Genomic DNA, 26773 nt, shown 5'->3' with positions numbered 1-26773 from the left:
GTATTACCAGCAGTTTTCTATGACCTGGCACCTTTCAGTCTCCCATTTAGGAGATTTATGCTATCAAAAGTTTACTGTCTGCACAAATCAAAGATATCACTTATAAAACACTTTTGACTTGTCTTTACATGGTTTGGTTGAAAATACTTTCAGAATTGGTGCAGGCTAAAGAGCATGTGATAGCATATCCCCTCACAGGGACTTTTGTTGTCACTAGGATTTTACAGTGCTAGGGCTGCTGGTCATTTAAATCTAGAATTATGTGGAGCTGAAAACAGGGAAGTTGGGTTGTTGGTCAGCAGTGTGGTAGCCAACATGTATTTAGAACTTTTGTGGAACCTGTGCCAGTCCCTAGTGCTGTGCCCGTGCTATGTTTGGTCCATGATTTGTGAGATTTTGTTGATTTTTTCCATTTTGCAGATGGGGAGGTGAGACAGGTTAAGTGAGTAGGTGAGATTGCAGAGCTAGTGTGTGCTACAGTCTGCATTCAGCTTTTGGGCTCTGCTGCTTATTGATTTCACTATTTACTTTTTTTTTTTAAGATTTTATTTATTTATCCATGAGAGACACAGAGAGGCAGAGACATAGGCAGAGGGAGAAACAGGCTCCCTGCAGGGGGCCTGATGCAGGACTCGATCCCAGGACCCCAGGATGATGACCTGAGACAAAGGCAGATGCTCAACCATTGAGCCACCCAGGGGCCTCTCACTATATACTTTAAAATCCTAGGGCTGCTGGTCATTTAAATCTAGAGGGCAGCCACTCATGGGATTCCCAGGGTGAGAGTTTGAATTAAGTAAATGTTTAAAATACATTGGAATGTATCAGAATTATACACTGAAATCCTAAAAATATGCTACATAAAAATTGGCCAGGAGAGGACAAGATGAGCTGCATGCTCACCATCACACATGTGTTCATGGTACCTTTCGACACTTCTGCTTCTCTGATATGGCACCTTGATTCTTGAAAGTGTTCTGTAATGTTTTTCCTTTTTTTTTTTTTTTTGTAGTGTTTTTCTTAAACATCTTTATGTCAGAAAAAAAGAGGATTTTGTTTAGTGTATTTTTTTTCTATTAACACGAATGCTCAACATCTAATGAACACTGAAAGTGAAATAGAAATCCCTAGAACCTGCTTTGAGGGTTAGTCTTCTCTGCCTTTTGAGGCTCATCTTCACATTGATTTCCACATTCTTGTGCTGATCCAGGCCACTCGTGTGTCGTCATGTTGAAAAATGCTCTTATATGTTGTGCCTGGAGCACTTGAGCCTCCATTATTTATGGTCTGAATTGCTGTGTGTACACCTGCACAAAATTGCCAGCTCTCTGAGGGCAGGGGCTGTTTGTGTATTTTTCTCTCTTTAGATATTATTCCTTATACATATAGTCTCTCACCCAAACTGAGGAGAAAAGTAGTCCTGAGACCCCTATCTGAGGCTGCTGTAACAACACACCGTGGATGGGGATCTTGAACAACATTTATCTTCCCAGTCTGTTCTGGAGGCTGGGAGTTGGAGATCACAGTGCTGGCAGGCTTGGTTTTCCCTGAGGCTTCTCTTCGACTTGCGGATGGTCGCCCTGTCACCATGTCTTTGCACATGCTTTTCTCTGTGTGGTAGCATCCCTGGTGTCTCTTCCTCTTACTATAAGGACACCAGTAACATTGGATTAGGGTCCAACCACAGGACTTCATTTAACTTTTAATCGCCTCTTTTAAGGTTCCACCGCCAAATGAATCACATTCTGAGTTTCTGGGTGTTAGACTTCAGTGTATGAGTTTGGGGAACACAGTTGAGTCCATAACAACCACCTCCCCATCCCCGTTGATGGGGCATGAGCATTGATTAAACAAGAGTGTGGTTTTGTCCTTTCAGAGCTTGGTGACATTTGGGGATGTGGCCGTCAGTTTCTCCCAAGAGGAGTGGGAGTGGCTGAACTCTGCTCAGAGGAATCTGTACAGGAGTGTGATGTTGGAGAACTACAGGAACCTGGTTTCACTAGGTGAGGATGTTCCCTGCTCATTCTCCAACCTGCCCTGGTGGCTTCTGTAACTTGGAGCCCTTTACTCCTTCAGCACCATGCCCTGCCCTGCACTCTTTCATCAGGCCAGGGAGCCAGCATCTTCAGTCTGCACAGACCCACAGCATGACCACCTCCTCCCTCTTCTTGTGTACTTAGGACTTTGCATTTCCAAGCCCGACATGATCTCCTCATTGGAACAGAGGAAGGAGCCCTGGATGGTGAAGAGAAAGTTGACAAGAGGCCGGTGCCCAGGTGAGCGTGGGAGGCCTGGCTGGGGTGAAGGCCCTGTGGGTCACGGCTCAGGACCCCAGGCATATGGGATCAGCAGACTTCCTGAGCCTCCAGCCCTGAAGGGAGAATTGAGGCCTCTTGAGCCAGGCTGCCCAAGATGTTCATCCTACCTGATCTCTCCACCTCTGCTCCCCTCCCTCTGAACATGACTTCTTTCCTCTGCTCTGGATTCCATTTTTCCTAGCTCCTTCTTAGACCCTTTGTCATGCAAGCTTACATTCCTGTACTTTAAAAAATCCTTGGCTGATTCCAGTGTCTTTATTATCTTATTTCTCTTTGATTAAATGACTGTTCTGTGTATAGACGTCTTTCACTGACTTTTATTGTCACTTTTGAGTAAGGCCATCAGGTGCTGATTGGTGGATGAGTGTAAGCTATTGAAGAATTAACCCTGTCACTGGGGAAATAGGGCATATCCGTACATAGCTTATGTGAAGTAGAAACTGCTGTCCTATGTATGGTGAGTATAAATAGGGACCGAAGAGGAAGAAGAAAAATCACTCCCAGTTTCAAGCCAGAGAAACAAGAATGAGAGTAGAGTCTTTAGCAGAAATGTTAGAATGACAAGAAAGAGATCAGCAGGTGAGGAGCTGGGTCTGGGCGGGGCCATCATTGATTTGGGCAGGTGGGGCTCCCAGTGCAGACAGGACCGGACAGGACAGTGGAGTGACTGGCTCTCAGAAGGAAAGAACACTGATTCTGATTTGACAGAGAAATCTTACAGATCTTGTGATGATATTTCTATCACTTGGGAATACAGTGGTTTCAACTACAGCATTATCTGTGGAACAACAAATTGACCAAGTAAGACAAGGGATCAGAATTACAGACTTCTCTCAGGGGTTACTACAAGAGGAAATGGCAACGATTTCTAAAGAATTGAGAATCTTGTAAAACCTCTTTGTTTAAATCATACAAGGGAAGACTTTGTATTGACAGAACCGGACAGGCTGCTCAAAGATACCACTTCCGACAAGATTCGTGGGTTGTTAAAGGGTACGGGAGAACTAGCAGGGTGTATCTGTGAAACTTTTCCATTTCACATATTAGATCACATTCTCTGAATGAGTTTAATAAAACAAAATAGCTTTTTTCTTCTGGCAGTCCTTTGTCTCTTGTGGAGATTCTAGTTGATTATTGAAGACTTGCACTTTTCAGGATGGGATTTGAACTTTTGTTAGTTAACATTGTAATAAAAGAGGCACTCTTAAAAAAAGAGAAAATAATTTTTTTCTGAAAAACTGGAGAAAGATTCAAAGTGAATTTTACTTAATAATGTTGAGATAAGGATCATATAGCAGTTTTCTTCCTTAGCCTCCCCTCTCTTTTTGTTAGCCACATTTTATCTTAGATTTAGGTAATAAAGCTCATGTTGTAGCCTTTAGGATGAAAGCTACACAAATATGGGAATATATGGTTGGTTAGTCATATAAAAAAAGCTTTTGATATGATATGTTTCTCTGAGAATTTTAATTCCTCTGATTATGTTTTGGAAGTTTTCTTTATACTGATACATAACGGAGAAAGCTTGCTTTTTTCATATCTTTCAGATTTGAAGGCTGTGCTGGAGACCAAGGAGTTACCTGCAAAGAAGGACATCTCTAAAGAAAAGTTATCCCAGGCAGTGATAGTGGAGAGACTCACAAATTACAGCCTGGAATGCTCCATATTGGAGGAACATTGGGATTATGGTGCTCTGTTTGAGAGGCAGCCGGTAAGTCAGGAGATCAGTTCTAGTCAAGACACAGTATCCTTCCAAAAGAAACCTGTCTTGAGGGGAGAGATCATGACCACAGTGAGTTTGGGAGAAGTTTTCCTTTGAATACAGTGCTTCCTGTAGACAGAGTATCCCGCCAGAAGGAAGAATGTGCAGTCATGATGCCCACTAGAAGAGGGGCTACAATTCAGTTGTAATGAGTCACAAACAAGTCTGTCTTAATCAAAAACATTCAACATGTGATGACATGAGAAGGCTTTGAGCAGGACCTCAGCCCTGCTCTGTCATCAAAGCTTACATTGTGAGAGGGACACCTGGCAGACTTGAGTCTTGAAGGTGGGGAAAGCCTCAGTCAGCATTAGGAGATTCATACTGTAAGTTTGTTCTCCTCTGCAAAATTACAGATTCTTTTTTTCCCCCCAAACATAGACATTATGCCTAGACCTGGTCATTATGTGACCTGCGTTGCTCAGAACCTGAGTGAGAATTCTTGCATAGGTTGCGTCTTTCACACCCTTCCCCACAGCCTCTGCAGGTTTGTGGGCACATTTGACCAAAAAGTGTGTTGTACCATTTCAGGGCTTAGTGACTATCACGAATATGGCCGTAGACTTCTCCCAGCAGCTGGACCCTGCTCAGAAGAGTTTCTGTAAGAATGTGATATGGGAGAACCGTAGTGACCTGGGGTCAGTAGGTAAGGATGTCCCTCTCCTAAATCTGAACCTGTCTTCAGCAACTGCCACTTTCATTTCTCAGGGGTTTTATTTATATATTTATTTATTTGAGAATGAGAGAGAGGGCAGCCCGGGTGGCTCAGCGGTTTAGCGCCTCCTTTGGCCCAGGTCATGATCCTAGAGACTCAGGATCAAGTCCCACGTCAGGCTCCCTGCATGGAGCCTGCTTCTCCCTCTGCCTGTGTCTCTGCCCCCGCCACCCCTCTCTCTCTCTCTCTCTCTTTCTCTCTCTTTCTCTGTCTTTCTGTCTCTCTGTGTCTTTCATGAAGAAATAAATAAAATCTTAAAAAAAAAAAAAAGAATGAGAGAGAGCATAAATGGGGGAAGGGGCAGAGGTAGAGGGAGAAGTAGGCTCTCCACTGAGCAGGGAGCTCGATATGGGACTTGACCCCAGGACCCTGAGATCGTGACCTGAGCCGAAAGCAGGCACTTAATTGACTGAGCCACCCAGGTGCCTTATTCAAATGTCAGTTTTGAATTTAGAGGTGGAGGAGGGGTCTTCTGAAGTTTTGGGCTGAATTTTTGTCATGATTCCTAAGATGAGAATTTGACATTTGTAGAGTTGAAAGTTGGTATGTTCATTATGCTTGAAGCATCATCTTTAATGTCTTTCAGATACTGCTCACTTTTCTTTCTGCTTCTTCCTGTAATAAAACACTTTTCTATCAAAACCACAGAACTGGTTCTTGATTAAGAATGTCCAGTGTATGACAGAACCCCATATCTGCCCATATGCAGGACCCTGTGTCTCTAAGCCAGATTTGGTCTCTCTGCTGGAGCACGGGAAAGAGCCCTGGATGGTGGAAAGAGAACTGACAAGGAGCCTGTTCTCAGGTGAGTGCAGCAGGCCTGGGTGGAAGTGCCACTGCAGGTTAGAGCAGAACTTTCGCCAAAGAGGCTGAGTCCTCACTAACATATAGGAGAAGATGCACAGGACTTCACAAAGTCCTCCAGGTCTAGAGAGAAAATAGAGGTCTCAGATTTCAAAATTATTCTCTTTCCTCCTTTGCTACCTTCTCTTGAGTGATTGCTCATTCCCTGTAACGTTTCTCCTTTGGCCACTCATATTTGCTCAGCTCCTTACATGATTCTGTCCTGACCCCATGTACTTTTGAGCTATTTTTCGTGATCACATGGCCCACTCATTTCATTCTGCATCCATTCCTGTAAGAACCATGAATGGAAAGTTATTTGAGGGAGCCATTGTGCTTGGCATTGGCAGGTACTTGGAGAAAAAGGGAATTTACACATATGTTATGATTGTAAATGGTCACTCCAGTGGAAAGGATGAAACATGTTTATGGATGAACTGGATGAAGTAGAGTTTGCAGAATTTCCAATAGGGCATTGCAGAGACAAAGGAGAGGATTAATTTCCAGTAGCTTCCTTGTTTGAGTCCGGGTGGATAGAAGTTGCATTGTAAGAAGATAGAAGTGGAAGGTCTCTTCTTTTTTTGAGGCGGGGAGTTCTATTCCTCTTTTGATACATAAGGGAAAGAAGAATTTCTTTAGAAAACAATGGTTTATGGAAAATGTAATCCTATCACCTGTTTGGAAGCAGAATGTAAAACCATGACTGATAATCCCAATATGTTAACAGAGCAAGTGTAGACTTCTTCAAGTTGTGAAAAAACACATATTTTTTCATGTAATTGGAATTATAGTGTGTATTCCCACATGCACAGAGATGTTTTTTCACATGTATTCTGTGCTCTATATCTCATTGCTCAATTAGGATGCTTCACATTTTTTGGTATTAAAAATATACTTGCAACAGATATCTTTATGTACATGAAAACCACTATTTTGGGATTGTTATATCCCTGGATGTGAACATCTGTTAGGCTCTGAAAGTTTTGTTTGCTTTCAGCAACTGCTGCAGTGATTAGATGACTTGATGTATAGGATTAATTGTATCTTCCTAGCAGTGGGTATTTTGATGAAAATAGTTGCTTATTTTTTGGTGAAAGATTATGCCCTAAAGTTATTTTTTTTTATTATGAAAGAGATTGAATACTGTTTCTACATGTTTATCTTCTTTATCCTTTTGTAAAATATATCTCATATATTCATTTCTCTATTTGTGTGTTAAAAGCTTTCTTAACTGTTCCAGTGATTTTTTGTTTTTAAATATCAACATAGTTTCTCACATATGGTAATAGGAGTTTCTGTTTAATTAGACCTTTTTAGGGATCCCTGGGTGGCACAGCAGTTTGGCGCCTGCCTTTGGCCCAGGGCGTGATCCTGGAGACCCGGGATCGAGTCCCACGTCGGGCTCCTGGTGCATGGAGCCTGCTTCTCCCTCTGTCTGTGTCTCTGCTTCTCTCTCTCTCTGTGACTATCATAAATAAATAAAAATTAAAAAAAAATTAGACCTTTTTAAATTGTGATGTGTAAAGATTTTAACATTTTTATGTGAACAATACCTATTTCTAGACATCTTTACCAATAGTGAGTATTTTTTTTTTTAATTTTTGCCAAGCTCTTGGGTGAAAAGGGGTGTTTAATTTGCATTTCCTGCAGTACTTATAATTTTGAGAAATAGTGCACTTTAAATCCATTTAAAGTTCATATTCTGTTAATGGTGTCAATATACTTATCACCCACATTTCCTTTGGATCATATTTCCTTGCCTTTATATTGTATGAATATAAATCCTATCTCAAAAATGTAATACATTTTGTTCCCACTTTCATGTAGCCTGTAAGTTTGCACATGGCTGTTTCTTTTCACCATAAGGTGTAGTTTAAGTTGGGTGGTATCTTTATAGAAGCCTTTACTTTGTTGACCTTTTGTTTCACTTACGGTTTTTTCTTTTTATTAATAGAGGCATCATTCCCATTTGTATCACCTCACAAATTTGGTCTTGTTTCCATTACTTATTTAATTCTTTCTTACTCTCTTCCTGTCCATGAACACAGGATGTCTTTCCATTTATTTATATTTTCTTAATTTCATTCAGCAGTGTTTTGTAGTTTTCAGTGTACAATGTCGTACCTCCTTAGGTAAATTTATTCTTAAGTAATTTATTCTTTTAATGTTATCCCTCATAGAATTGTTTTCATAATTTCCTTTTCAGATTGTTCATTTCTAGGGTATAGAACCAAAACTGATTTTTGTGTGTTGTGATCTTGTGTCTTGTAATTTTGATGAATTGATTTATTAGCTCTAGTACTTTTCTTGTGGATTCTCTGGGGTTTTCTATATAAAAAAAACATGGGATCATGTTATCTGCAAATAACAGTTTACTTCTTCCTTTCTAACTTGAATGTCTTATTTCTGTTTCTGATTGCTCTGGCTAGAACCTCTAGTACAGTGTTGAGTAGAAGTTGAAAAAGCAGGCATCCTTGTCTTATTACTGATCTAAGAAGGAAAACTTTAAGTGTTTAGATTTAATGAGAAAAAACTATTTTCCCTTTTTTTAAGATCATCTTTTTGATAACTTTTGATTCTCTGCATCATCTCCCCAAAACCACTTTCATCTGTATGTATTTATTAAGATTAACTACACATGCACAAATTTTTGGTGCATGCTAAGTGATTTAGCAGGAGGACTTTAGGCATGTACACTCTTCCCTGTAAGCATTAGAATCTGAGATAAGACACATGCTTGCTCAGTAGTGTGTATGATGTGATTAAATATAATGGCAGCACTCACCATTTTTAGAAAAACAGTTTTGAACTAAAACAGTAAATGGCAGGTCCTATTCATTAATATATGGCCAGAGAAGTGAAGAATTAATAAAAGACCAGAAAAGTGTCAGGCCTATGAAAGCATGCAGGTAAATGTAAAAATGATATTATGTTGCTAAATGTATCAGTTGGTAATGTAGGTCTTTGTTGAAATTAAATAAAATGTGGTTAGCAGAAACCTTATTTTCTCATTTGAGGGGAAAGACCAGCTTTCAGATAATCCTGATAAATGCTAATGAGTACTTTGTCTTTTTTGTGCTTTGGTGTGCTTCTTGGAACAGCTTTCATGATGTGATGACTGCTCTGGCATTGAAGCAAGACAGAGTGGGAGAGAGATTAAAGGCAATGAATGAATTTTTAGGTGGTGTGATTGCAGAAAAATTTCCCAGTTCCTTTCTTCTAATATGTAACTGATTCCACATGTATTTAATTCTTTTCTGCTCACCTCTTGTAGGCTCCTATATAAATTATGCTGGAGCTTGTTTACATACATTGTATACTGCATGTTTACATGTTTTAGAGGCACATAGTTTATGTAGTTTAATTAGGGTTTATTTCACCAATTAATGAATTCATTCATAGTTTTCAAAAACTCTTAGCAAATTCTTTTTTTTCTAGCACACAATAAAGAAATACTTGTTTTCTTGTTATCTTTCAGGCCAACAGTCTATACATGAGACCCAGGAATTATTTCCAAAGCAAGATACATTTGCTGAAGTAACAGATAGAACTTCAAACACTAATTTGGAGTGTTCCACTTTCAGAGAAAATTGGGATTCTGAGAGTGTGTTTGAAAGGAAGCTGGTAGGTCAGGAGACACAATTCAGGCAAGAGGCAATCACTCATAATAAAAGCCTCTCTAAGGAAAGAGAACGTAATTTTAATAAATCTGGAAGATGGTTTCATTTGGACATTTCCGAAGAGAGAGTTCATAATCGTGATTCAGTTAAAAATTTCCCCAAAAATTCAGTGGTAATAAAACATACGGGAATTTATGCGGGAAAAAAACTTTTCAAATGTAATGAATGTAAGAAAACTTTTACCCAGAGTTCATCCCTTACTGTTCATCAGAGAATTCATACTGGAGAGAAACCCTATAAATGTAATGAATGTGGAAAGGCCTTCAGTGATGGCTCATCCTTTGCTAGACATCAAAGATGTCACACTGGCAAGAAGCCTTATGAATGTATTGAATGTGGGAAAGCTTTCATACAGAACACATCCCTTATTCGTCACTGGAGATATTACCACACTGGAGAGAAACCCTTTGATTGCATCGACTGTGGAAAAGCCTTTAGTGATCACATAGGACTTAATCAACATAGGAGAATTCATACTGGAGAGAAACCCTACAAATGTGATGTATGTGACAAATCCTTTAGATATGGCTCATCTCTTACTGTACATCAAAGGATTCATACTGGAGAAAAACCATATGAATGTGATGTTTGCAGAAAAGCCTTCAGTCATCATGCATCACTCACTCAACATCAAAGAGTGCATTCTGGAGAAAAGCCTTTTAAATGTAAAGAATGTGGGAAAGCTTTTAGGCAGAATATACACCTTGCTAGTCATTTGAGGATTCATACTGGAGAGAAACCCTTTGAATGTGGGGAATGTGGTAAATCCTTCAGCATAAGTTCACAGCTGGCTACTCATCAGAGAATACATACTGGAGAGAAGCCCTATGAATGTAAAATTTGTAGTAAAGCATTCACCCAGAAGGCTCACCTTGCCCAGCATCAGAAAACACATACAGGAGAGAAACCATATGAGTGTAAGGAATGTGGTAAAGCCTTTAGCCAAACCACACACCTTATTCAGCATCAGAGGGTTCATACTGGAGAGAAACCCTATAAATGTGTTGAATGTGGGAAGGCCTTTGGTGATAACTCATCCTGTACTCAACATCAGAGGCTTCACACTGGCCAAAGACCTTATGAATGTATTGAATGTGGGAAGGCATTCAAGACAAAATCATCACTTATTTGTCATCGCAGAAGTCATACTGGAGAGAAACCTTATGAATGTAGCGCATGTGGCAAAGCCTTTAGCCATCGTCAGTCCCTTAGTGTACATCAGAGAATTCATTCTGGAAAGAAACCATATGAATGCAAAGAATGTAGGAAAACCTTCATCCAAATTGGACACCTCAATCAACATAAAAGAGTCCACACTGGAGAGAGATCCTATAACTATAAGAAAAGTAGAAAAGTCTTCCGGCAGACCGCACACCTTGCTCATCAGAGAATTCATAGTGGAGAGTCAGCAGCACACCCCTCTTTGCCTTCCACATCAAATCCTGTGGATCTGCTTCCCAGATTTCTCTGGGGTCCGTCCTCCCTCCCATCAGCATAGTCTCAACATTGTTGTTTCACCTGGACAACTCCATTAGCTTAAAAACTGGTCCCTCTGTTTGGTTTAGTTTTGTTGTCCTTGAGTTTGGTCTTCCCATTGCAGATTTTTTTCTTAAGTGTAACTATAGTTCATTCACTTCTTATGTAAAAACTTGTGTTGAGATCCTTTAAATTGGTTAATACATAAGATGTGCTTATTCATTAGCACAGTGCCTGGTGCAGATCAAATATTGAGTAAAACATTATTTTGGGACATTAAGGGTTATCACAGTCAGCTCTTGAATAAAAATGATGCATAGAAGGAGGCCAGGAGAAACCAGTTTAGATCAGGAACAGAAGTTTCAAAGTAGTCAATGAGGTTTTGCCAATGGTGGTTTAAAATTTGATTTCATCACGTTGAGTTTGAACTGTGGCTTTCCATCTCATCTGCATAAATGTAAGGTGATGTGACTTTATTGGTGAGAGAATTCAGCTTTCCTGTATGTCTAACATCAGTCTTAGAAAGTTTGTGGAGAACATGGATGAGTAGGCCTCTTGGAACAAAAAAACTGAAATGATCAGAAAAAAATGCAAGATTTATTTGCCTAAAGTTAAAACTATGACATGTTACTAAAAAATTAGAAAATTTGGAAAGATTTGATTTAAAATCACTTGGGCTTATGAATCAATTCTATTAAACTTTTAAGGAACTGTCAACCTTAAAGTAAACCAGTCCAAATTGACCAAAGTCTCTAGTTCTGTATGGCCCATGATCTAAATTTAAAAAAAAAAAAAAAAAGGTTTTAAATGATTGAACAAGTGAAAAGAATATGTTGTGACAACATGAGAATTATATTAAGTTTAAATATCAGTGTCTGCAAAGAAAGTTTTATTGGCATACAGCCACATTCATTTGTTTACATTTTTCTGTGGCTGCTTTCACACCACAGTGGCAGAGCTGAGGAGCCACAACAGAGCCAATATGGCCTGCAATGCCTCAAATATTTATTCTATCCTTTTACAGAAGTTTGCCAACCCCTGCTCTGGTACAGAGGAGAGTATACAAAAGGTTCTAATTATTTCTAAGAGTGTAATACAACTCCCACTTCAAAAACAAGACAAAATTCTAAGGCAACTTATGAATAGAGTTGAAAAGGTATTATTAAACTATTGAAATACAAAAATATGTCAATAGAGGAGAAGTACTTTTTCTAGATGAAATACTCAATACTGTTAAAATGTTTGTAAGTTGTCATTCACAACAGAGTCCTAGTAGGATATATTTACTTTGACAGTTTCAGTGGAAACAACACAAGGAAAGATAATTTGACAAGCATAGCAGGACATTTTTGTAATAGGTTCCTCTGCATTTCAGATTTTGCTATATCATAAGGCTGGTTTTTCATTAGTGGGGAAATATTTTGACAGTTGGTAATCCACCCTCTTTCAAAAAAACACACATACCTTATAGACAAATATGCAATTGTATTTAACATTTCTAATTATGAAATGATATGTAAGAAGCAAACAGAAAGGAGGAAGGCTTTACTAAATAGGACATGGGGTCCTAGAAGACATGGGCAAGAGAATAAGTTGGCCTGTACAAAGATTAAAAAGGTAAGCATGGTGGAAGGCACCAAAAAAGATGTAAAAGACAATTAACAAATAATACAAGTTATATGAAAAATATGTCATGTAGGAACAAAGTGCCATTACACCTACAAAACAGTGGGAAAAAATTGGTGATGTATACCAAATAGGTATGTTGGTTGAAGAATTCAAATGACTAAACAAAGTCTGTAAATTTCTTAGCCTCACTAATCAGAAAATAACTAAAACAAGCTTTCCTGGCTTTCAGATGGATTAAAATCTAAAATTTAGATAATGTCCAGTACTGGCATCAGCACGAAGACAGATACCTGATCATTAGTAGTGTAAAATTGTCTTTTTGGATGGCAACATAGTATGACCTATCAACATTATAAATATGCATTCCTTTTGAAATAGTAATTCTAGATCTAGGAATTTTGTCCCATTGGAAGAAATTTCTGTAAATAATGTTTATTGCAAAATTGTAATTATGATAAAATAAGATTTCACTGTCCTGCCAAGCAGGTTCATTAAATTGTGATTATTCAATACTGTATTGTCTGGTTAGTAGAAAGAGGTTAAATCCTATGTACGCTTCTATGGAGAATTGTCTGTCCACAATATATTAAATGAGATATGTGCAACTTGCAAAACCTAAAGTGTAAAATCATGTCATAGCATCAAAATTAATATTGAATATATATGTGTGTGCATGTATCTATGTGCATATTTTTTTCAGTATATATGGTGAAATCTAGTTTTGTCTTTGACACACACACTTATTCTAGCTCTTTGTTGGCACTTGACTTTCTTCATTCTGTAGTAATCTACAGTCACACATGGATCCAATTAAGCCAATCAGATTTTTCATTCTTTTTATTTTGGTTGGAGACACAGGGACAGGAGCAGGGCCAATCAATATTCAGCCATATATGTGGCACAACGGATGTTTTCTTTTCATTGTGATTGGTTGGGGCCCTCTTGTAACCAACTGTTAAGAGCATGAAGTATCACTCCTAAGCTGAAGTACTGCAGGTGAGTTGAGGTAGTTGAGTCATCCTTTGGCAGCAGTCTAAAGATTTCTGCATCCCTCTGTACCACTCTTATCCATTAAATGGATCTTTCCTGCTTTCTCACATCTTAGTTCAGTTCTTTATATCTGTGAGGTACTTGATATTCTTCCAATATATAACTTCTGATTTTAAGTTAAAGTCTGCTTTTGTTCTCAACCAAGCAATGCTAGCCCCCATGGCAGCTGATACTAGAGAATGATTATCAAAGGATAGAGAAGTGGAGTATTAAGGATTATTGAATGAGATAGATCAAAAGAAAAACTTGTAATTCTATTTTGTATTAGGAAAGGCTATTTTTAAAAAAATTTTAATTCCAGTATAATTAACATACAGTGTAATTTAAAGTGTGCAGTATAATGATTCAACACTTCTGTACATCACCCAGTGCTCATCACAAGTACACTCCTTAATTCTTATCATCTATTACCCCCAGCCCCCTGCCCAACTCCACTCTGGTAACCATCAAATTTCTCAGTGGTTAAGAGTCTGTTTCTTGGCTTCTTCCCACCCCCCACCCCCCACTCATTTGCTTTGTTTCTTAAGTTCCACATATGGAATAATATGGTGTCTCTCTGACTGACTTATATCACCTAGCATAATACTCTAGCTCTATCATGTCATTGCAAACGGCAAGATTTCATTCCTTTTCTGGATGAACAGTTCATTGTATATATATACCATGTCATCTTTATCCATTCATCTGTCAATGGACAGTTACACTGCTTCCCTAATTTGGTTGTTGTAAGTAATGTTGCTGTAAAAATAGGGATGCATATATCCCTAGAAAAGGCTATTCTTGATACAGCAGGATTATGAGCTCATAGCACATTAGGGACTAGATAGCTCCTACCAACAACTACAGGTGATGAAGATTCCTAGTTCCAAAAGCATGTGTGATGCTTGTTTATAATTAAATTAGATAATTAAAAGCCTGCTTGAAATTCTGACCTTAAGCAAAAATTGAAATCAAGGTCTCTTAATGATTGTGTTGAGAAATCTTACTCTTTCTAACCATGGGGCTGCAGATGCTGAAAGCCAAATGCAACAGTAGATCAGTTAGTTGCTAAGCTAGCATATTTCCTGAATTCCCAACCTTGCCACTTCTTTTACATGAAATTTAAGTCTTAGGAAAGATCTGAATCTGCATTACTGAAATGGGGCTATCATGAGAGATTCAGTCATCTTAGAAAACCTTACTCTCTCAAACATTAAGAAACCTCCCTATATCTCCCTTGTGACAGAAAACCCTTAAAATTGAGTCTGCTCTTCTAGTTCCACCATTATTGCTTGGTTGGTAAGCAAAATCTGAGTTTACTGTGACCTATGGTTTGAAATACAGATAGGAGTTTAACCCCACCCTGAATATTTAATATTCTTTGCTAATTATACCATCAAAATCTAGGCAATATTTTTGGGAGTGTATTTTGACAGAAATTACTTGCATAATACATAAGGAAGTGAGATAATTCAAGAGTTTATAATGCTGGCTTGGACCATTTATGTCATGCCCCTTACTCATCTTTTGCGAGATTTCCTGTCTGGGCCCAGTAGCATTTCCATGTTCTTTTGACATGAAATGCTAGCATCTTAAAATTTTTCCTCAAATTTCCTCCTTTAGGTACTGGGACTTCTCATGAGAGATTGCATTTGAAAGGGTTATTGAAGGGGCACCTGGGTGGTGTAGTCAGTTAAACATCCAACTCATTTTTGGCTCAGGTCCTGATCTCGGGAGTCTTGAGATCAAGTCCTGCATCAGGCTCCACCCACAGCAGTGAGTCTGCTTGAGAATCTCACTCCTCCCTCTGCCCCTCCTCCTTTTGTGCTCTCTCTCTCTCTCTCAAATAGATAAATCTTAAAAAAAAAAAGTGTTACTGAACTATGGCATGTGTGGTAGCTGAATTAGAGTAACCACAGGAAGAAAGTGAAATGGTTGTGATAAACCACAGAACTCCAAGAATGTTATGATACCTGATATTTCCAGTGTGTTTAACAATTGGTCCCCAGGGTTGAAACTACATTAGGGTTTTGTTTTAATTAATGACATTTCATGGCTTGGCTACCAAGTCACACATTGATAAGTGTCAATAGAAAAGGGATCGAGTACTCCTGAATGATTGTAATTCAAATCACTATGAACACTTCAATGGAATTCCTAAAAGACTTGCATTTATTCAAGTGAATGCTTAGAGGGGAATTATTATCTAGTGTAGTTTATAGCAGGTTCAATGACCAAAAAAACCCATTATGTGATTATTTGCCAAGGTCATGGGTATTTGTTAATATCTGTGTTATGAGTAGATGACCACTGAAAGTTTGTGCCTCTTTTTCTGTTGTGCCTACGTTACTCAGCCATTATTGCTTCTAGTTATGGCTATTAGACTAATTTTCTTCAGTGTGGTTTGAATAGGAGTATGTCAGTTGGGGCTTTGTTAAGATGATCAGGCAGTCCAGGTGGCTCAGCGGTTTAGCCCTGCCTTTGGCCCAGGGTGTGAACCTGGAGACCCGGGATTGAGTCCGATGTTGGGCTTCCGGCGTGGAGCCTGCTTCTCCCTCTGCCTGTGTCTGCTTCTCTCTTTCTGTTTCTCATGAATAAATAAATAAAATCTTAAAAAAAAAAAGAGGACGTACTGACCAGCTGGAAGAAGGAGAATCTTGATAATATGGAATGGCAAAACTGCAAGAAGGAATTCTGGGTCCCTACACCACTATTTGGAGGAAAGCCATCAGTTACCCAGGAACACCAGCAGTGGATTATTGTGTGAGTAGGAAATAAATATATGTGTTAAGGTAATGAAACTTGGATTTTGTTTGTAGTAGCTACTGTAATTCTAATCTCTGTGGTATCTTTGACTACTGATAGGATCCTTACTTTATTTTTTTTAAGATTTTATTTATTTGAGAGAGTGAAGAGTGAGAGAGAGTGAATAAGGAAAGAGAGGGACAGAAGGAGAGGGAAAAGCAGACTCCCCGCTGAGGAGGGAGCCCAATGTGGAGCTCAATCCCTGGGCCCTGAGATGATGACCTGAGCCAAAGGCAGACGCTTAACTGGCTGAGGCACCTAGGTGCCCCAGGATCTTCACTTTAACTCACTGTATCATAGAGTAAGAGTTTTGTGGTAAGTTAGCTGTTGTGTAACAAATTACCCTAAAGCATAATAGCTTAAAACAAACGTATGTTTATTATCTTACAATTTCTTTGGGAACCTTAATGTAGAAAACTGTCAAATAGACCACAACAAAACATTATACATAACAGCATAATGTACATTATACACAATAGTACCTGATGCTCTCACTTGATACTAAGAATAGGACAGTAACATCCAGTATTGCTGCTACTGATTTACATGGTATTGGAGGTCCAGGTATCCTCTAAGGAAAGAAGGATTAAGAGATGTACCGGTAGGGGGCACTTGGGTGGCTCAGTGTTTGAGCGTTTGCCTTTGGCTTGGGTCATGATCCCTGGGTCCTGGGATCAAGTCCCACACTGGGCTCCCCGCAGGGAGCCTGCTTCTTCCTCTGCCTATGTCTCTGCCTCTCTGTCTCTCATGAATAAATAAATAAAATCTTTAAAAAAAAGATGTACTGGTAGGAAGAGAGTAGATATAACTGTTATTAGTGGTAGATATGAGGATCTACCTGTAAAAGCCAACTAGAGCCTGTAAGAGTATTAGCAAGAATTCTAGATTGACAGTCAACTCACATAATATTTTGTTTCCCGTTTTCTTTATGCTATCTTTGGTTTTATTTTTATTTATTTTTTTAAAGATTTTATTTATTTATTCATGAGAGGGATCCCTGGGTGGTGCAGCGGTTTGGCGCCTGCCTTTGGCCCAGGGCGCGATCCTGGAGACCCGGGATCGAATTCCACATCAGGCTCCCGGTGCACGGAGCCTGCTTCTCCCTCTGCCTGTGTCTCTGCCTCTCTCTCTCTCTCTCTGTGACTATCATAAATAAATAAAAATAAATAAATAAATAAACCTTTATTTATTCATGAGAGACACAGAGAGAGAGAGGCAGAGACATAGGCAGAGGGAGAAGCAGGCTCCATGCAGGGAGCCCAACATGGGACTCAATCCTGGGTCTCCAGGATCAGGCCCTGGGCTGAAGGCAGCGCTCAACTGCTGAGCCACCCCAGCTGCCCCATATTTGGTTTTAATTGAGACTTTTATATTATTCTATTTTCTTCCCTCTCTTAGGTGTTTTCTTCCTCTGACTTCCTTCAGGATTTTCTTTATATTTGATCTCATGCATTTTGAATATGATATTTCCTAGGTGTATATTTTTTTGTGTATATTTATCCTGCAAGGTATTCTCTGTGCTTCCTAGATCTATGGCTTAGTGTCTGTCATTTTAACTTTGGAAAACTCTCAGCCATTAGTACTTCACATATTTCTTTTCCTTTCTTCTGTTGTATTACAATTATGCATATGTTACACTTTTTGTAATTGTCCCATAGTTCTTAGATATTCTGGGGTGTTTTTTTTTAAACATTTTATTTATTTATTCATGAGAGATACAGAGAGAGAGAGAGAGAGAGAGAGAGAGAGAGAGAGAGAGGCAGAGACACAGGCAGAGGGAGAAGCAGGCTCCATGCAGGGAGCCCGACGTGGGACTCGATCCTGGGTCTCCAGGATCAGGCCCTTAGCTGCAGGCAGCGCTAAACCACTGAGCCACCGGGGCTGCCCTCTGGGGTGGGGTTTTTTTTTTTTTTTCATTCTTTTCTCTTTATATCTCAGTTTGGAAAGTTTCTATTGACATACCTTCAAACTCACTCATTCTTTCCTCAAGTGTGTCTGGTCTATTAATGAACCAATCAAAGACAGTCTTCATTTCTGTTATAGTGCTTTAACTTTCTAGGATTTCCTTTTAGTTCTTTCTTTTTTTTTCTAAAGATTTTATTTATTTATTCATGAGAGACACAGAGAGAGAGAGAGGGGTAGAGACACAGGCAGAGGGAGAAGCAGGCTCCATGCAGGGAGCCTGATGTGGGACTCAATCCCGGGACTCTGGAATCACGCCCTGGGCTGAAGGTGGTGCTAAACTGCTGAGCCACCCAGGGATCCCCCTTTTAGTTCTTTCTTAAGGCTTCTATCTCTCTGCTTACATTATTCCTCTGTTTTTACATTATCCCTGTGTTGCAAGTTTTTTACTTTTCCTATTATCTTAACATATTTTAAAAATATTGTATTTCTTTATTTGAGTGAGAGAGAACATGAGCACAAGCAAGGTGGGGAGGGGCAGAAGGAGAGAATCAGACTCCCCACTGAGCAGGGAGCCCCATGTGGGGTTCAATCCCAGGACCCTGAGATCATGACCTGAGCTGAAGGGATGACTGAGCCACCAGGCATTCCCCACTCTGTAATCACTTTAACCTATTAATCATAGTTATTTTAAATTCCTGGTATGACAATTCCCGAATCTCTACCATGTCAGTCAGGTTCTAATGCTTGCTTTATTTCCTCAGACTGTTTTTTTTTTTGTTGTTGTTGTTATTTATTATAGTCACACAGGGAGAGAGAGAGAGAGAGAGAGAGAGAGAGAGAGAGAGAGAGAGGCAGAGACATAGGCAGAGGGAGAAGCAGGCTTCATGCACCGGGAGCCCGACGTGGGATTCAATTCCAGGATCGCGCCCTGGGCCAAAGGCAGGCGCCAAACCGCTGCGCCACCCAGGGATCCCAGACTGTTTTTTTTTTTTTTTTTTTTTTTTTGTGCATGACTGGTAATTTTTTGTTGAAAGCTGGACATGATGCACTAGGTAATAGTAACTAAGGTAATGAGGCTTTTAGTGTGAGGTTTTATGTTAGTTTGGCTAGGCTCTTGTCTAATGTTTCCTGTATTGCTGGTGCCAGAGGGTTTGGTTAACTTTAATTTTTTACTTCCTTGCTGTCTTTGGGTTTCCCAAGAAGTCCTTCTTAAAAAAAAAAATTATGGGATCCCTGGGTGGCGCAGTGGTTTGGCGCCTGCCTTTGGCCCAGGGCGCGATCCTGGAGACCCGTGATCGAATCCCACATCAGGCTCCCGGTGCATGGAGCCTGCTTCTCCCTCTGCCTGTGTCTCTGCCTCTCTCTCTCTCTGTGACTATCATAAATAAATAAAAATTTAAAAAAAAAGAAATACTTAAAAAAAATTATTTATTTATTTATTCATAAGAGACACACAGAGAGGCAGAGATGCAGGCAGAGGGAGAAGCAGGCTCCTCATGGGGAGCCCAATACAGGATTCGATCCCAGGATCCCCGGATCATGACCCGAGCCAAAGGCAGATGCTCAACCCCTGAGCCACCTGGCTGCTCCCAAAAAGTCCTTCTTATGTATCGTGCAGCTTGTTGTAATCTGCTGATATTAACACTGAAGCCCTGTTGGTGTGGTAGTCAAGTATTGGGAAGGGGAAATATTGTATAATCTTATGACTCAATCTCAGCTTTTCGATGAGCTTGAATCCTTAGGCTGTGATCTTCAGAAGTGCTTCTTAGCCCTGACTGAGAGGAAGGGGTTGGAGCTATTGCCCCTCCTCCAGGTTCAAAAAGGCTCTGGTATATAGTTTTCCTAAGAATGCCGGACTTTGTTTTAGAGCATGTTCTGAGTGTTCTAAAATGTTTACTCTTCTCCCCCTCCCTGCCCCAAACTGAAGGAGTTTCCCCAACCCCAATCTTAGTGTTAGAACTTGGTGGAGTTTCTGGCGGTAAGATCATGAAAGTGTGGGGGCCCATCTAAGATGAAGCCCTCAGGAGTTTTGAACTCACAAGCTAGTCCACACCAAGCCTCCAGTTCACCCAAAGTATCAGTTAAATGTTTGCACCAGATAATGGCTCCAGCACCTTTTGCTTCAGGTAAGCTCATCCTTTTCTGTATTCACCTATCTTTCCAAATTTTGGGATGTTGTTTCCTTTGCGACTTCAATTCTCTGATGGTGTTTTAAAAATGTGGTTGATTTTCAGTTTGTTGAATGTTTTTCTTGTAAAGATAAGAGTGAAGGTTTCCAAGCTCTTTATACATTATTTCTAAAACGGAAAGTATCAATATAGCTTTTAACCCATTCCAACCACACACCATCACAAACACTGAGATTCCATTTGCAGTTCTTAGAAATGGCACTCTCTGGGCTAGAATTCACATCCTGTTGGGGTCAACGGAGTCAGGGCGACTGGAACCTGGGAATCCAGCTCCAGATGGTGTTGTGCGGCTTGCCATGATGTCTGGTGAGCCAGTATCTACACACTCTGTAACTTTATTTTATTTTTAAAAAGATTTTATTTATTCATCAGAGACACACAGAGAGAGGCAGAGACATAGGCAGAGGGAGAAGCAGGATCCTCCTGCAGGGAGCCGGATGTGGAACTCGTTTCCAGGACCCCGGCGTCATGCCCTAAGCCAAAGGCAAATGCTCATCCAGCAACCCAGGTTCCCCTGTAATTTTATTTCTTCCTGAGCACTTACTACGTGCCTGGAACATAACCCTAACCAGGACCTACAAGCAGCGTCTTCGTGGGGCTCTCATTCTCACAGGGCTACAGAAAATGGGCTGGGGGCTTAGATTCCACCAGAGAGAGGACTAGACATGAACTAAGACAGGCTACACACACACACACACACACACACACACACACACACGCAGAAGGTCACAAATCACAGAAGTGCACAAAACACGCAAAGCCCAAACCTTCACTCACCTCCTATTCCCAAGGCTCCGCCTCTGAGCCCCGCCCACTCCGTCACGCGCCTGCGCACCACAGGACGCCTGTGATCCTCTGAGCACAGGGGAGGTGACCCATGCCTCCGCGTGGGGTGCCTCTGGGAGGCGCCTGCGCATTCCGAGCTTGGCGGAGGCGGGGAGGGGGACTCCCAGAATTCCCTGGGCTCGGCTCGCTTCAAGGGGCGTCCTGTACTTCAGGTACCCAAAGCCGGGCCGATAGGACGTTTCTGTTCTGCACCAGGGGCCTCTACAGGAGCTGAGGGTTGCGGTCCCTTGGCCGCGGTCGGGGGAACCAGACCGGCAGCGCCCCGCCGGATCTTGACTACCCTCCCCAGGGGCCCTTGCGGCGGAGGACGCGCCCGCTTCCGGCGGGGACCCGGCTTGCTGGAGCCAGAGGGCGGGCAGCTGCTTAGGAGAGAGCAGGGCGTCTCGGGAGCCGGCGGCTGACTGCCTGACTGGGGCGAGGGGCGGGGGGGCGGCTGCACGCGTCCGGCAGCCCGAGGGCGGCGGGGCGTGCGGGGACGGGTGGCGGCGGAGGCCGGGCTCGGGACAGCTAACTGGGGGAGCCTGGTGCGGGCCCTGTGGGTTCCGTGAGACCTGAGTGGCGGACCAGGGCTGAGTGCACAGGTAAGGGTGACAGGAGCTGGGGCTCGGTGGCGCGGGTCCCGGACCAGGGCGGCCCCAGGAGTCCCAGAGTCGGGGGGTCCCCGGGGCCGGAGTGTGAGGCTGATCTTTCCATAGAGTTGGGGGGTCCCCGAGGCCGGAGTGTGCGGCTGACCTTTCCACAGAGTCGGGGGTTCCCGGTGCAAGGGGGGTTCCCGGTGCAAGAGTGTGAGGTTGACCTGTCCACAGGGTCGGTGGGTCCCTGTGCCCAGAGTGAGGCTGAGCTGTTCACAGAGTTGGGGGGCCCCCTGGGGTGGAGAGTGAGGCTAACCTGCCCACAGAGTCGGGGGGGGGTGTCCCTGTGCCCAGAGAGTGAGGGTGAGTTGTCCATAGAGTCTGCGAGTGCCTGGGGTCGCAGTGTGAGGCTGACCTGTACAGAGTCACCTGACCAGGTCTAAGGCCCTAGCCCCCAGGTCATTGTGGGGTGGGGCTTGCAGGGGAAGTGATGTTCAGAAGCCTCATCTGGAAATGGAGAGTGACCCCCTCCTTTCCAGAGCGAGGTCACAGAACTCTTCCCATTCCTGCTTGGCACTTCTCTGTTGCACCCCTTTCCCCACCACCAGAGCGAGGAGAGAGAGACAGTAGGAGGAAGCACTGCTCACAGCCATACTGTTCTTTGCTGGTTTTGCTGAGTAACACCAGGTAGCATATACATATATCACATCACAAAGCGGAAACTTCCTCCTTTTTACAGAGAGGATGTAAGCATGTGGAGGACAAGTAATTGCTAGTGAGTGGAGGGACCAGGATTCAGATGCAGGACTGGCTGACGGTGGAGTCCCTTCTGTACTCATCTCATGTAATCCCCTCTACAACTGCTTGAGGTCAGTATCCTGAACCACTTGGGACAGTTGCAAAAGTGACTCTGAGAGGGTAAATAATCTCAAACCTCCATCGAGCAAGTTTTTGTTTCTTAAACTTTCTGACCCAGTTTCTCTTAGGTAAGATGGAGATGAGAATGTGAACCTCATAGGACTGTCATAAGGATTAAATGAGCTCCATAAAGCACCTATAGGTCCTGCCCTGTAACAAGTGCTCAATAGTGTTCATTCTTATTATCATCATTATAATAAAGCTTTGAGGAAAGTGGAGTTTAGAGGAAAAAACCAGAATCAAGTCAGATACTTTATATTTTTTAAAAAAATTTTTTAAAGAGTTTATTTATTCATGAGAGACACACACAGAGAGAGAGGCAGAGACACAGGCAGAGGGAGAAGCAGGCTCCATGGAGGGAGGGAGCCTGACGTGCTACTGGATCCCTGGTCTCCAGGATCACGCCCTGGACCCCAGGTGGCGCTAAACCGCTGAGCCACCCGGGCTGCCCAAGTCAGATACTTTAATCCTCTTTCTGATTGAAGAAACTTGGCTCAGAGTGGGCAGGGGACTTTTTTAAACTATAGCTTGTCACAGAGCAAAATGGGTCTCTTGATGGTTTTGTTTTGTTTTGGTTTATTTTGTTTTTTGGTTCAGTCTCTGTAAGCCACATGAATTCTTTCTGACAGAGGTAGTACTTCCCTCTGGGGCAGATGGCTTTTTCCAAGTGTTAATGAGTAGGTGGCTGTGAGAGAGAAGGAGATTGTACTCAGCCTGAAAAACCTAGAGCAGAGAAGAACCCCAGGTGTAAATTATAGGTCTCCCAGTGAGTGCCTGGACTGTGAGTGGAGTTTGGGATGGGAGTTGGGGAGTGAGAACAGTTGGAGTTGAAGGGAGGAAAGAGTTTCTAGGCAGTGATTATTCGAGCTACTAAGCTTCTCAGTACTCCTTTCTCCTTTCCCAGCTCTACCTCTCAGGGTAAAGCCCTTCTCCTAATGAGGAGCCAGGAAGAGGAGGAGGTGATAGGAGTTGAACTTCTTAAAGCCACATCTCTGGTGAGTTAGTATTCCCTCTCCTTAAAATACAGTCTTGCCTTACAGGATTTGGTAATGTTTGTTTCCTTCTGAGGATTATTTGCTTAAGAGTTCCACACTAGGTGGGGCCTGTTTCCTATTATTTTTTTTCCCTTTCTGATGAGTGGTGGGTCCATAGAGAGAGACTCAGATAACCCAGAGCCGTCTCAGAGCTTCCTCTTCTTCCTGTAGCTGTTTAATCTTTGTTCAAAAAATGACCCACTCTGAGCTCTTCCAAATGCTCAGGTTTTTTATGAGTATATGATAATGCAGAAGGACAGTCCTTAGAGAAAATTTGAGAGCCATGATTTGCCTACTTCCTTAGTAGCCATCCTGGCTTTCAGAGAGCTTATAGTATGTTGGAGAAACGAAAAGGCAGTGAACATTTATTTATACAGTGTGATCAGTGCTGTAGGTATAGCTTAGACTTCCTCCAGAATAGTGAGAAAGGACCATTCATGGGCCATATGAATACCTTCCAGTGAGTTAGAAAAAGGTGTCCCTTCCTCTGGACTGGTGAAGCTCTGTAACAGGCCACAATCTAGTAAGAGGAAATTACTTTGTTTTTACCTTCTTTTTGCCTTTTGGTGAGAGATCCTTGATGGTATATAGCCTGCATAATCATAGTCACTGTTGGAGAGAGGAGGGGTTGGAAGGTACAATTCCTGAGTTGTATCTTTTTAATTAATTAATTTTTTATATTTAAAGATTTTACTTATTTAGTCATTAGGGATACAGAGAAAGAGGCAGAGACATAGGCAGAGGGAGAAATAGGCTCCATGCAGGGAGCCTGATGTGGGACTTGATCCTGGGACTCCAGGATCACACCCTGAACGAAAGGCAGACACTTAACCACTAAACCGCCCAGGTGTCCCATGTTTTATTATTTAATAGAGATTATTGCAGTGATCATCTTTGTTGTTGAATTTTTGCCCTCATCACTGATTATTTTCTTGGACTAAATTACTAATTTTTCATTTCTTTTGGATTAGAGCTTCTCAAACTTTAGAACATTTTTAATTTTAATATTTTTATGACCAATAATAGAATTAAGAACTGTAATTCATGTTGTAATTAAAGTGAACTACTAAATGAGTGTCATCAGCAAATTTTATAAGAAATTATAAAGTTTTATTAAGCTTAAAAAGCCTATCAAAAAATAACATGATAGTAGAATTTGTCTACTTTTATACAAAAGACCATGAGCAACTTATATCAAAGCAAAACCCCTTTTCTGATCAGATATAATGCCACAAAACATACTATCAATGGAACTTGTTTCCTAAGCATTTAAATATTTTAGACGATAGCAGTGTTATTTGTGAGGAAAATATCTTAAGAGTACAGAGCATGGCATAAAGATTAATAACATGACTGTGGCACCAGACTGCCTGGGTACAAATTCTAGCTCTAATACATCCTGGATATATTACGTTAATTTCAGTTTCCTCAACCATAAAATGGGAATAATACCAATACCTAATTTATAGTACTGTTGTGAACATTAAGGAGTTAATGTATTTTGTGTTTAGAAAATACTTGGCACATAATAAGCACTATATAAACATTAGCTTTATATGCTACTATTAGCTTTTGTGCCTATGTAGTTCTTCATACAATATATACATTATATACATACTGTAACAGAAATGTGAAAAACCTACAGTATGATGTTGGATGCACAGGAAGCCCTAAAGATCAGGAGGCTTTTTATTTCCAATGGAATATTAATTTTAAAACTAATAATAATTTACACTGAATATGAAAGTCCTTGTTTTGGGCTGACACTACCCTGTCTTTCCCACTGAAAGTTGCTGTAGAATCAGAACAGCATGCATGGAGTAGCAATTTGAAGTCTCTAAAAAAGTAAATTGTAGTAGGGTGATTAGGGAAGAAACCCAAGATGTGATGTGTGTACCTTTTTTTTTTTTCCTCCCAGTATCTCCTAGCATGGATTCAACAAAGCACAAAACTGAGAAGGGGGTTTTGGCATGGATAAAAAGAACTGCAGGAGAAAACTTAGTTCAGGCTCAAGAAATAGGAAGGGGATCTAATAATCAGAGAGGGTGAATGAAATCTTCCTTTAAAAAAATTCTCTTTTGGTGATCCCTGGGTGGCGCAGCGGTTTAGCGCCTGCCTTTGGCCCAGGGCACGATCCTGGCGACCCGGGGTCGAATCCCACATCGGGCTCCCGGTGCATGGAGCCTGCTTCTCCCTCTGCCTGTGTCTCTGCCTCTCTCTCTCTCTATCTGTGACTATCATAAAAAAAAAAAAAAAAAAAAAAATTCTCTTTTTTTGTGCCCTGAGACAGTTGCAGTGGGGTCTGCAGAAAAATTCTGAAGGAGAATTTTCTGTTATTGAAGAAGCTATGTTCCCTAGAGGGTGGAGTAAACTTATTGCCTCTTTTCCCACCCCTGTTTCTGTTCTTTCCTTGCTTGGCCCCAGCGGTGGGTACAGTCAGGGTAGCTGAGCCTTACAGTAGAGTGGAATAAATAAGCCCCAGTTATCTGCCCAGAGGACTGAAAAGAGGAACCCCCTAGGAAATAGAAGACACTGGAGAGACCAGAGAAGGAGGAGCTTTGGAAATCAACCATAAAAAGTTGTTTATGAACTCCTGGGCTTCCTCTAAGTTGCTTATGCATGTATCGGGCCCTGAAGAGCATACCATAGCCTATGAGAAGTGGACTCCAGGATAGACCATTGGCCACCAAGTGGTGCATCTGTAGTACAGAGGCAAATATCACTTCACAGGCTTTGGAAATGGAGCCTGAACAAAGTATCAACATTCTCTATATATTTTAAACAGGATATAGAGTTTTATAATATCCAAAATGTCAAGGATACAACCTAAAATTACTCAGCTAATGAAAAATTAGGAAAATTTCAATTCACAGCGGAAAAGTTAATCACCAGATGCTAACATTTATGTGACATAGATGTTGGAATGATCTGATAAACAATTTTAAAGCAGCTGTTATAAAAATGCTCCAACAAGTAAAGTGAACACTCCTAGAGCAAGGAGGTTGTCTCAGCAAAGAAATAGAAAATATCAATAAGAAATGAAAAATATAAT

General features: G+C 41.2%; 1 protein-coding gene across 1 annotated transcript in view; it reads left to right on the top strand.

Annotated features, from left to right (window-relative positions):
- The window catches only part of LOC129499688 (zinc finger protein 28 homolog), a 42455-nt gene that overhangs the window by 7580 nt on the left and 8102 nt on the right, over positions 1-26773 (top strand). Inside the window, 6 exon segments of the mRNA XM_055309533.1 lie at positions 1877-2003; positions 2181-2276; positions 3866-4029; positions 4612-4726; positions 5505-5600; positions 9117-10580. Coding sequence (XP_055165508.1) covers positions 1877-2003; positions 2181-2276; positions 3866-4029; positions 4612-4726; positions 5505-5600; positions 9117-10580 — 2062 coding nt within the window.

This window comes from Nyctereutes procyonoides, unplaced genomic scaffold, assembly GCF_905146905.1.
Source record: "Nyctereutes procyonoides isolate TBG_1078 unplaced genomic scaffold, NYPRO_anot_genome, whole genome shotgun sequence".
In the NCBI taxonomy this organism is placed as follows: Eukaryota; Metazoa; Chordata; class Mammalia; order Carnivora; family Canidae; genus Nyctereutes; species Nyctereutes procyonoides.
The sequence above is the reverse complement of the archived record's forward strand: the minus strand, read 5'-3'. Positions and strand labels throughout refer to the sequence as shown.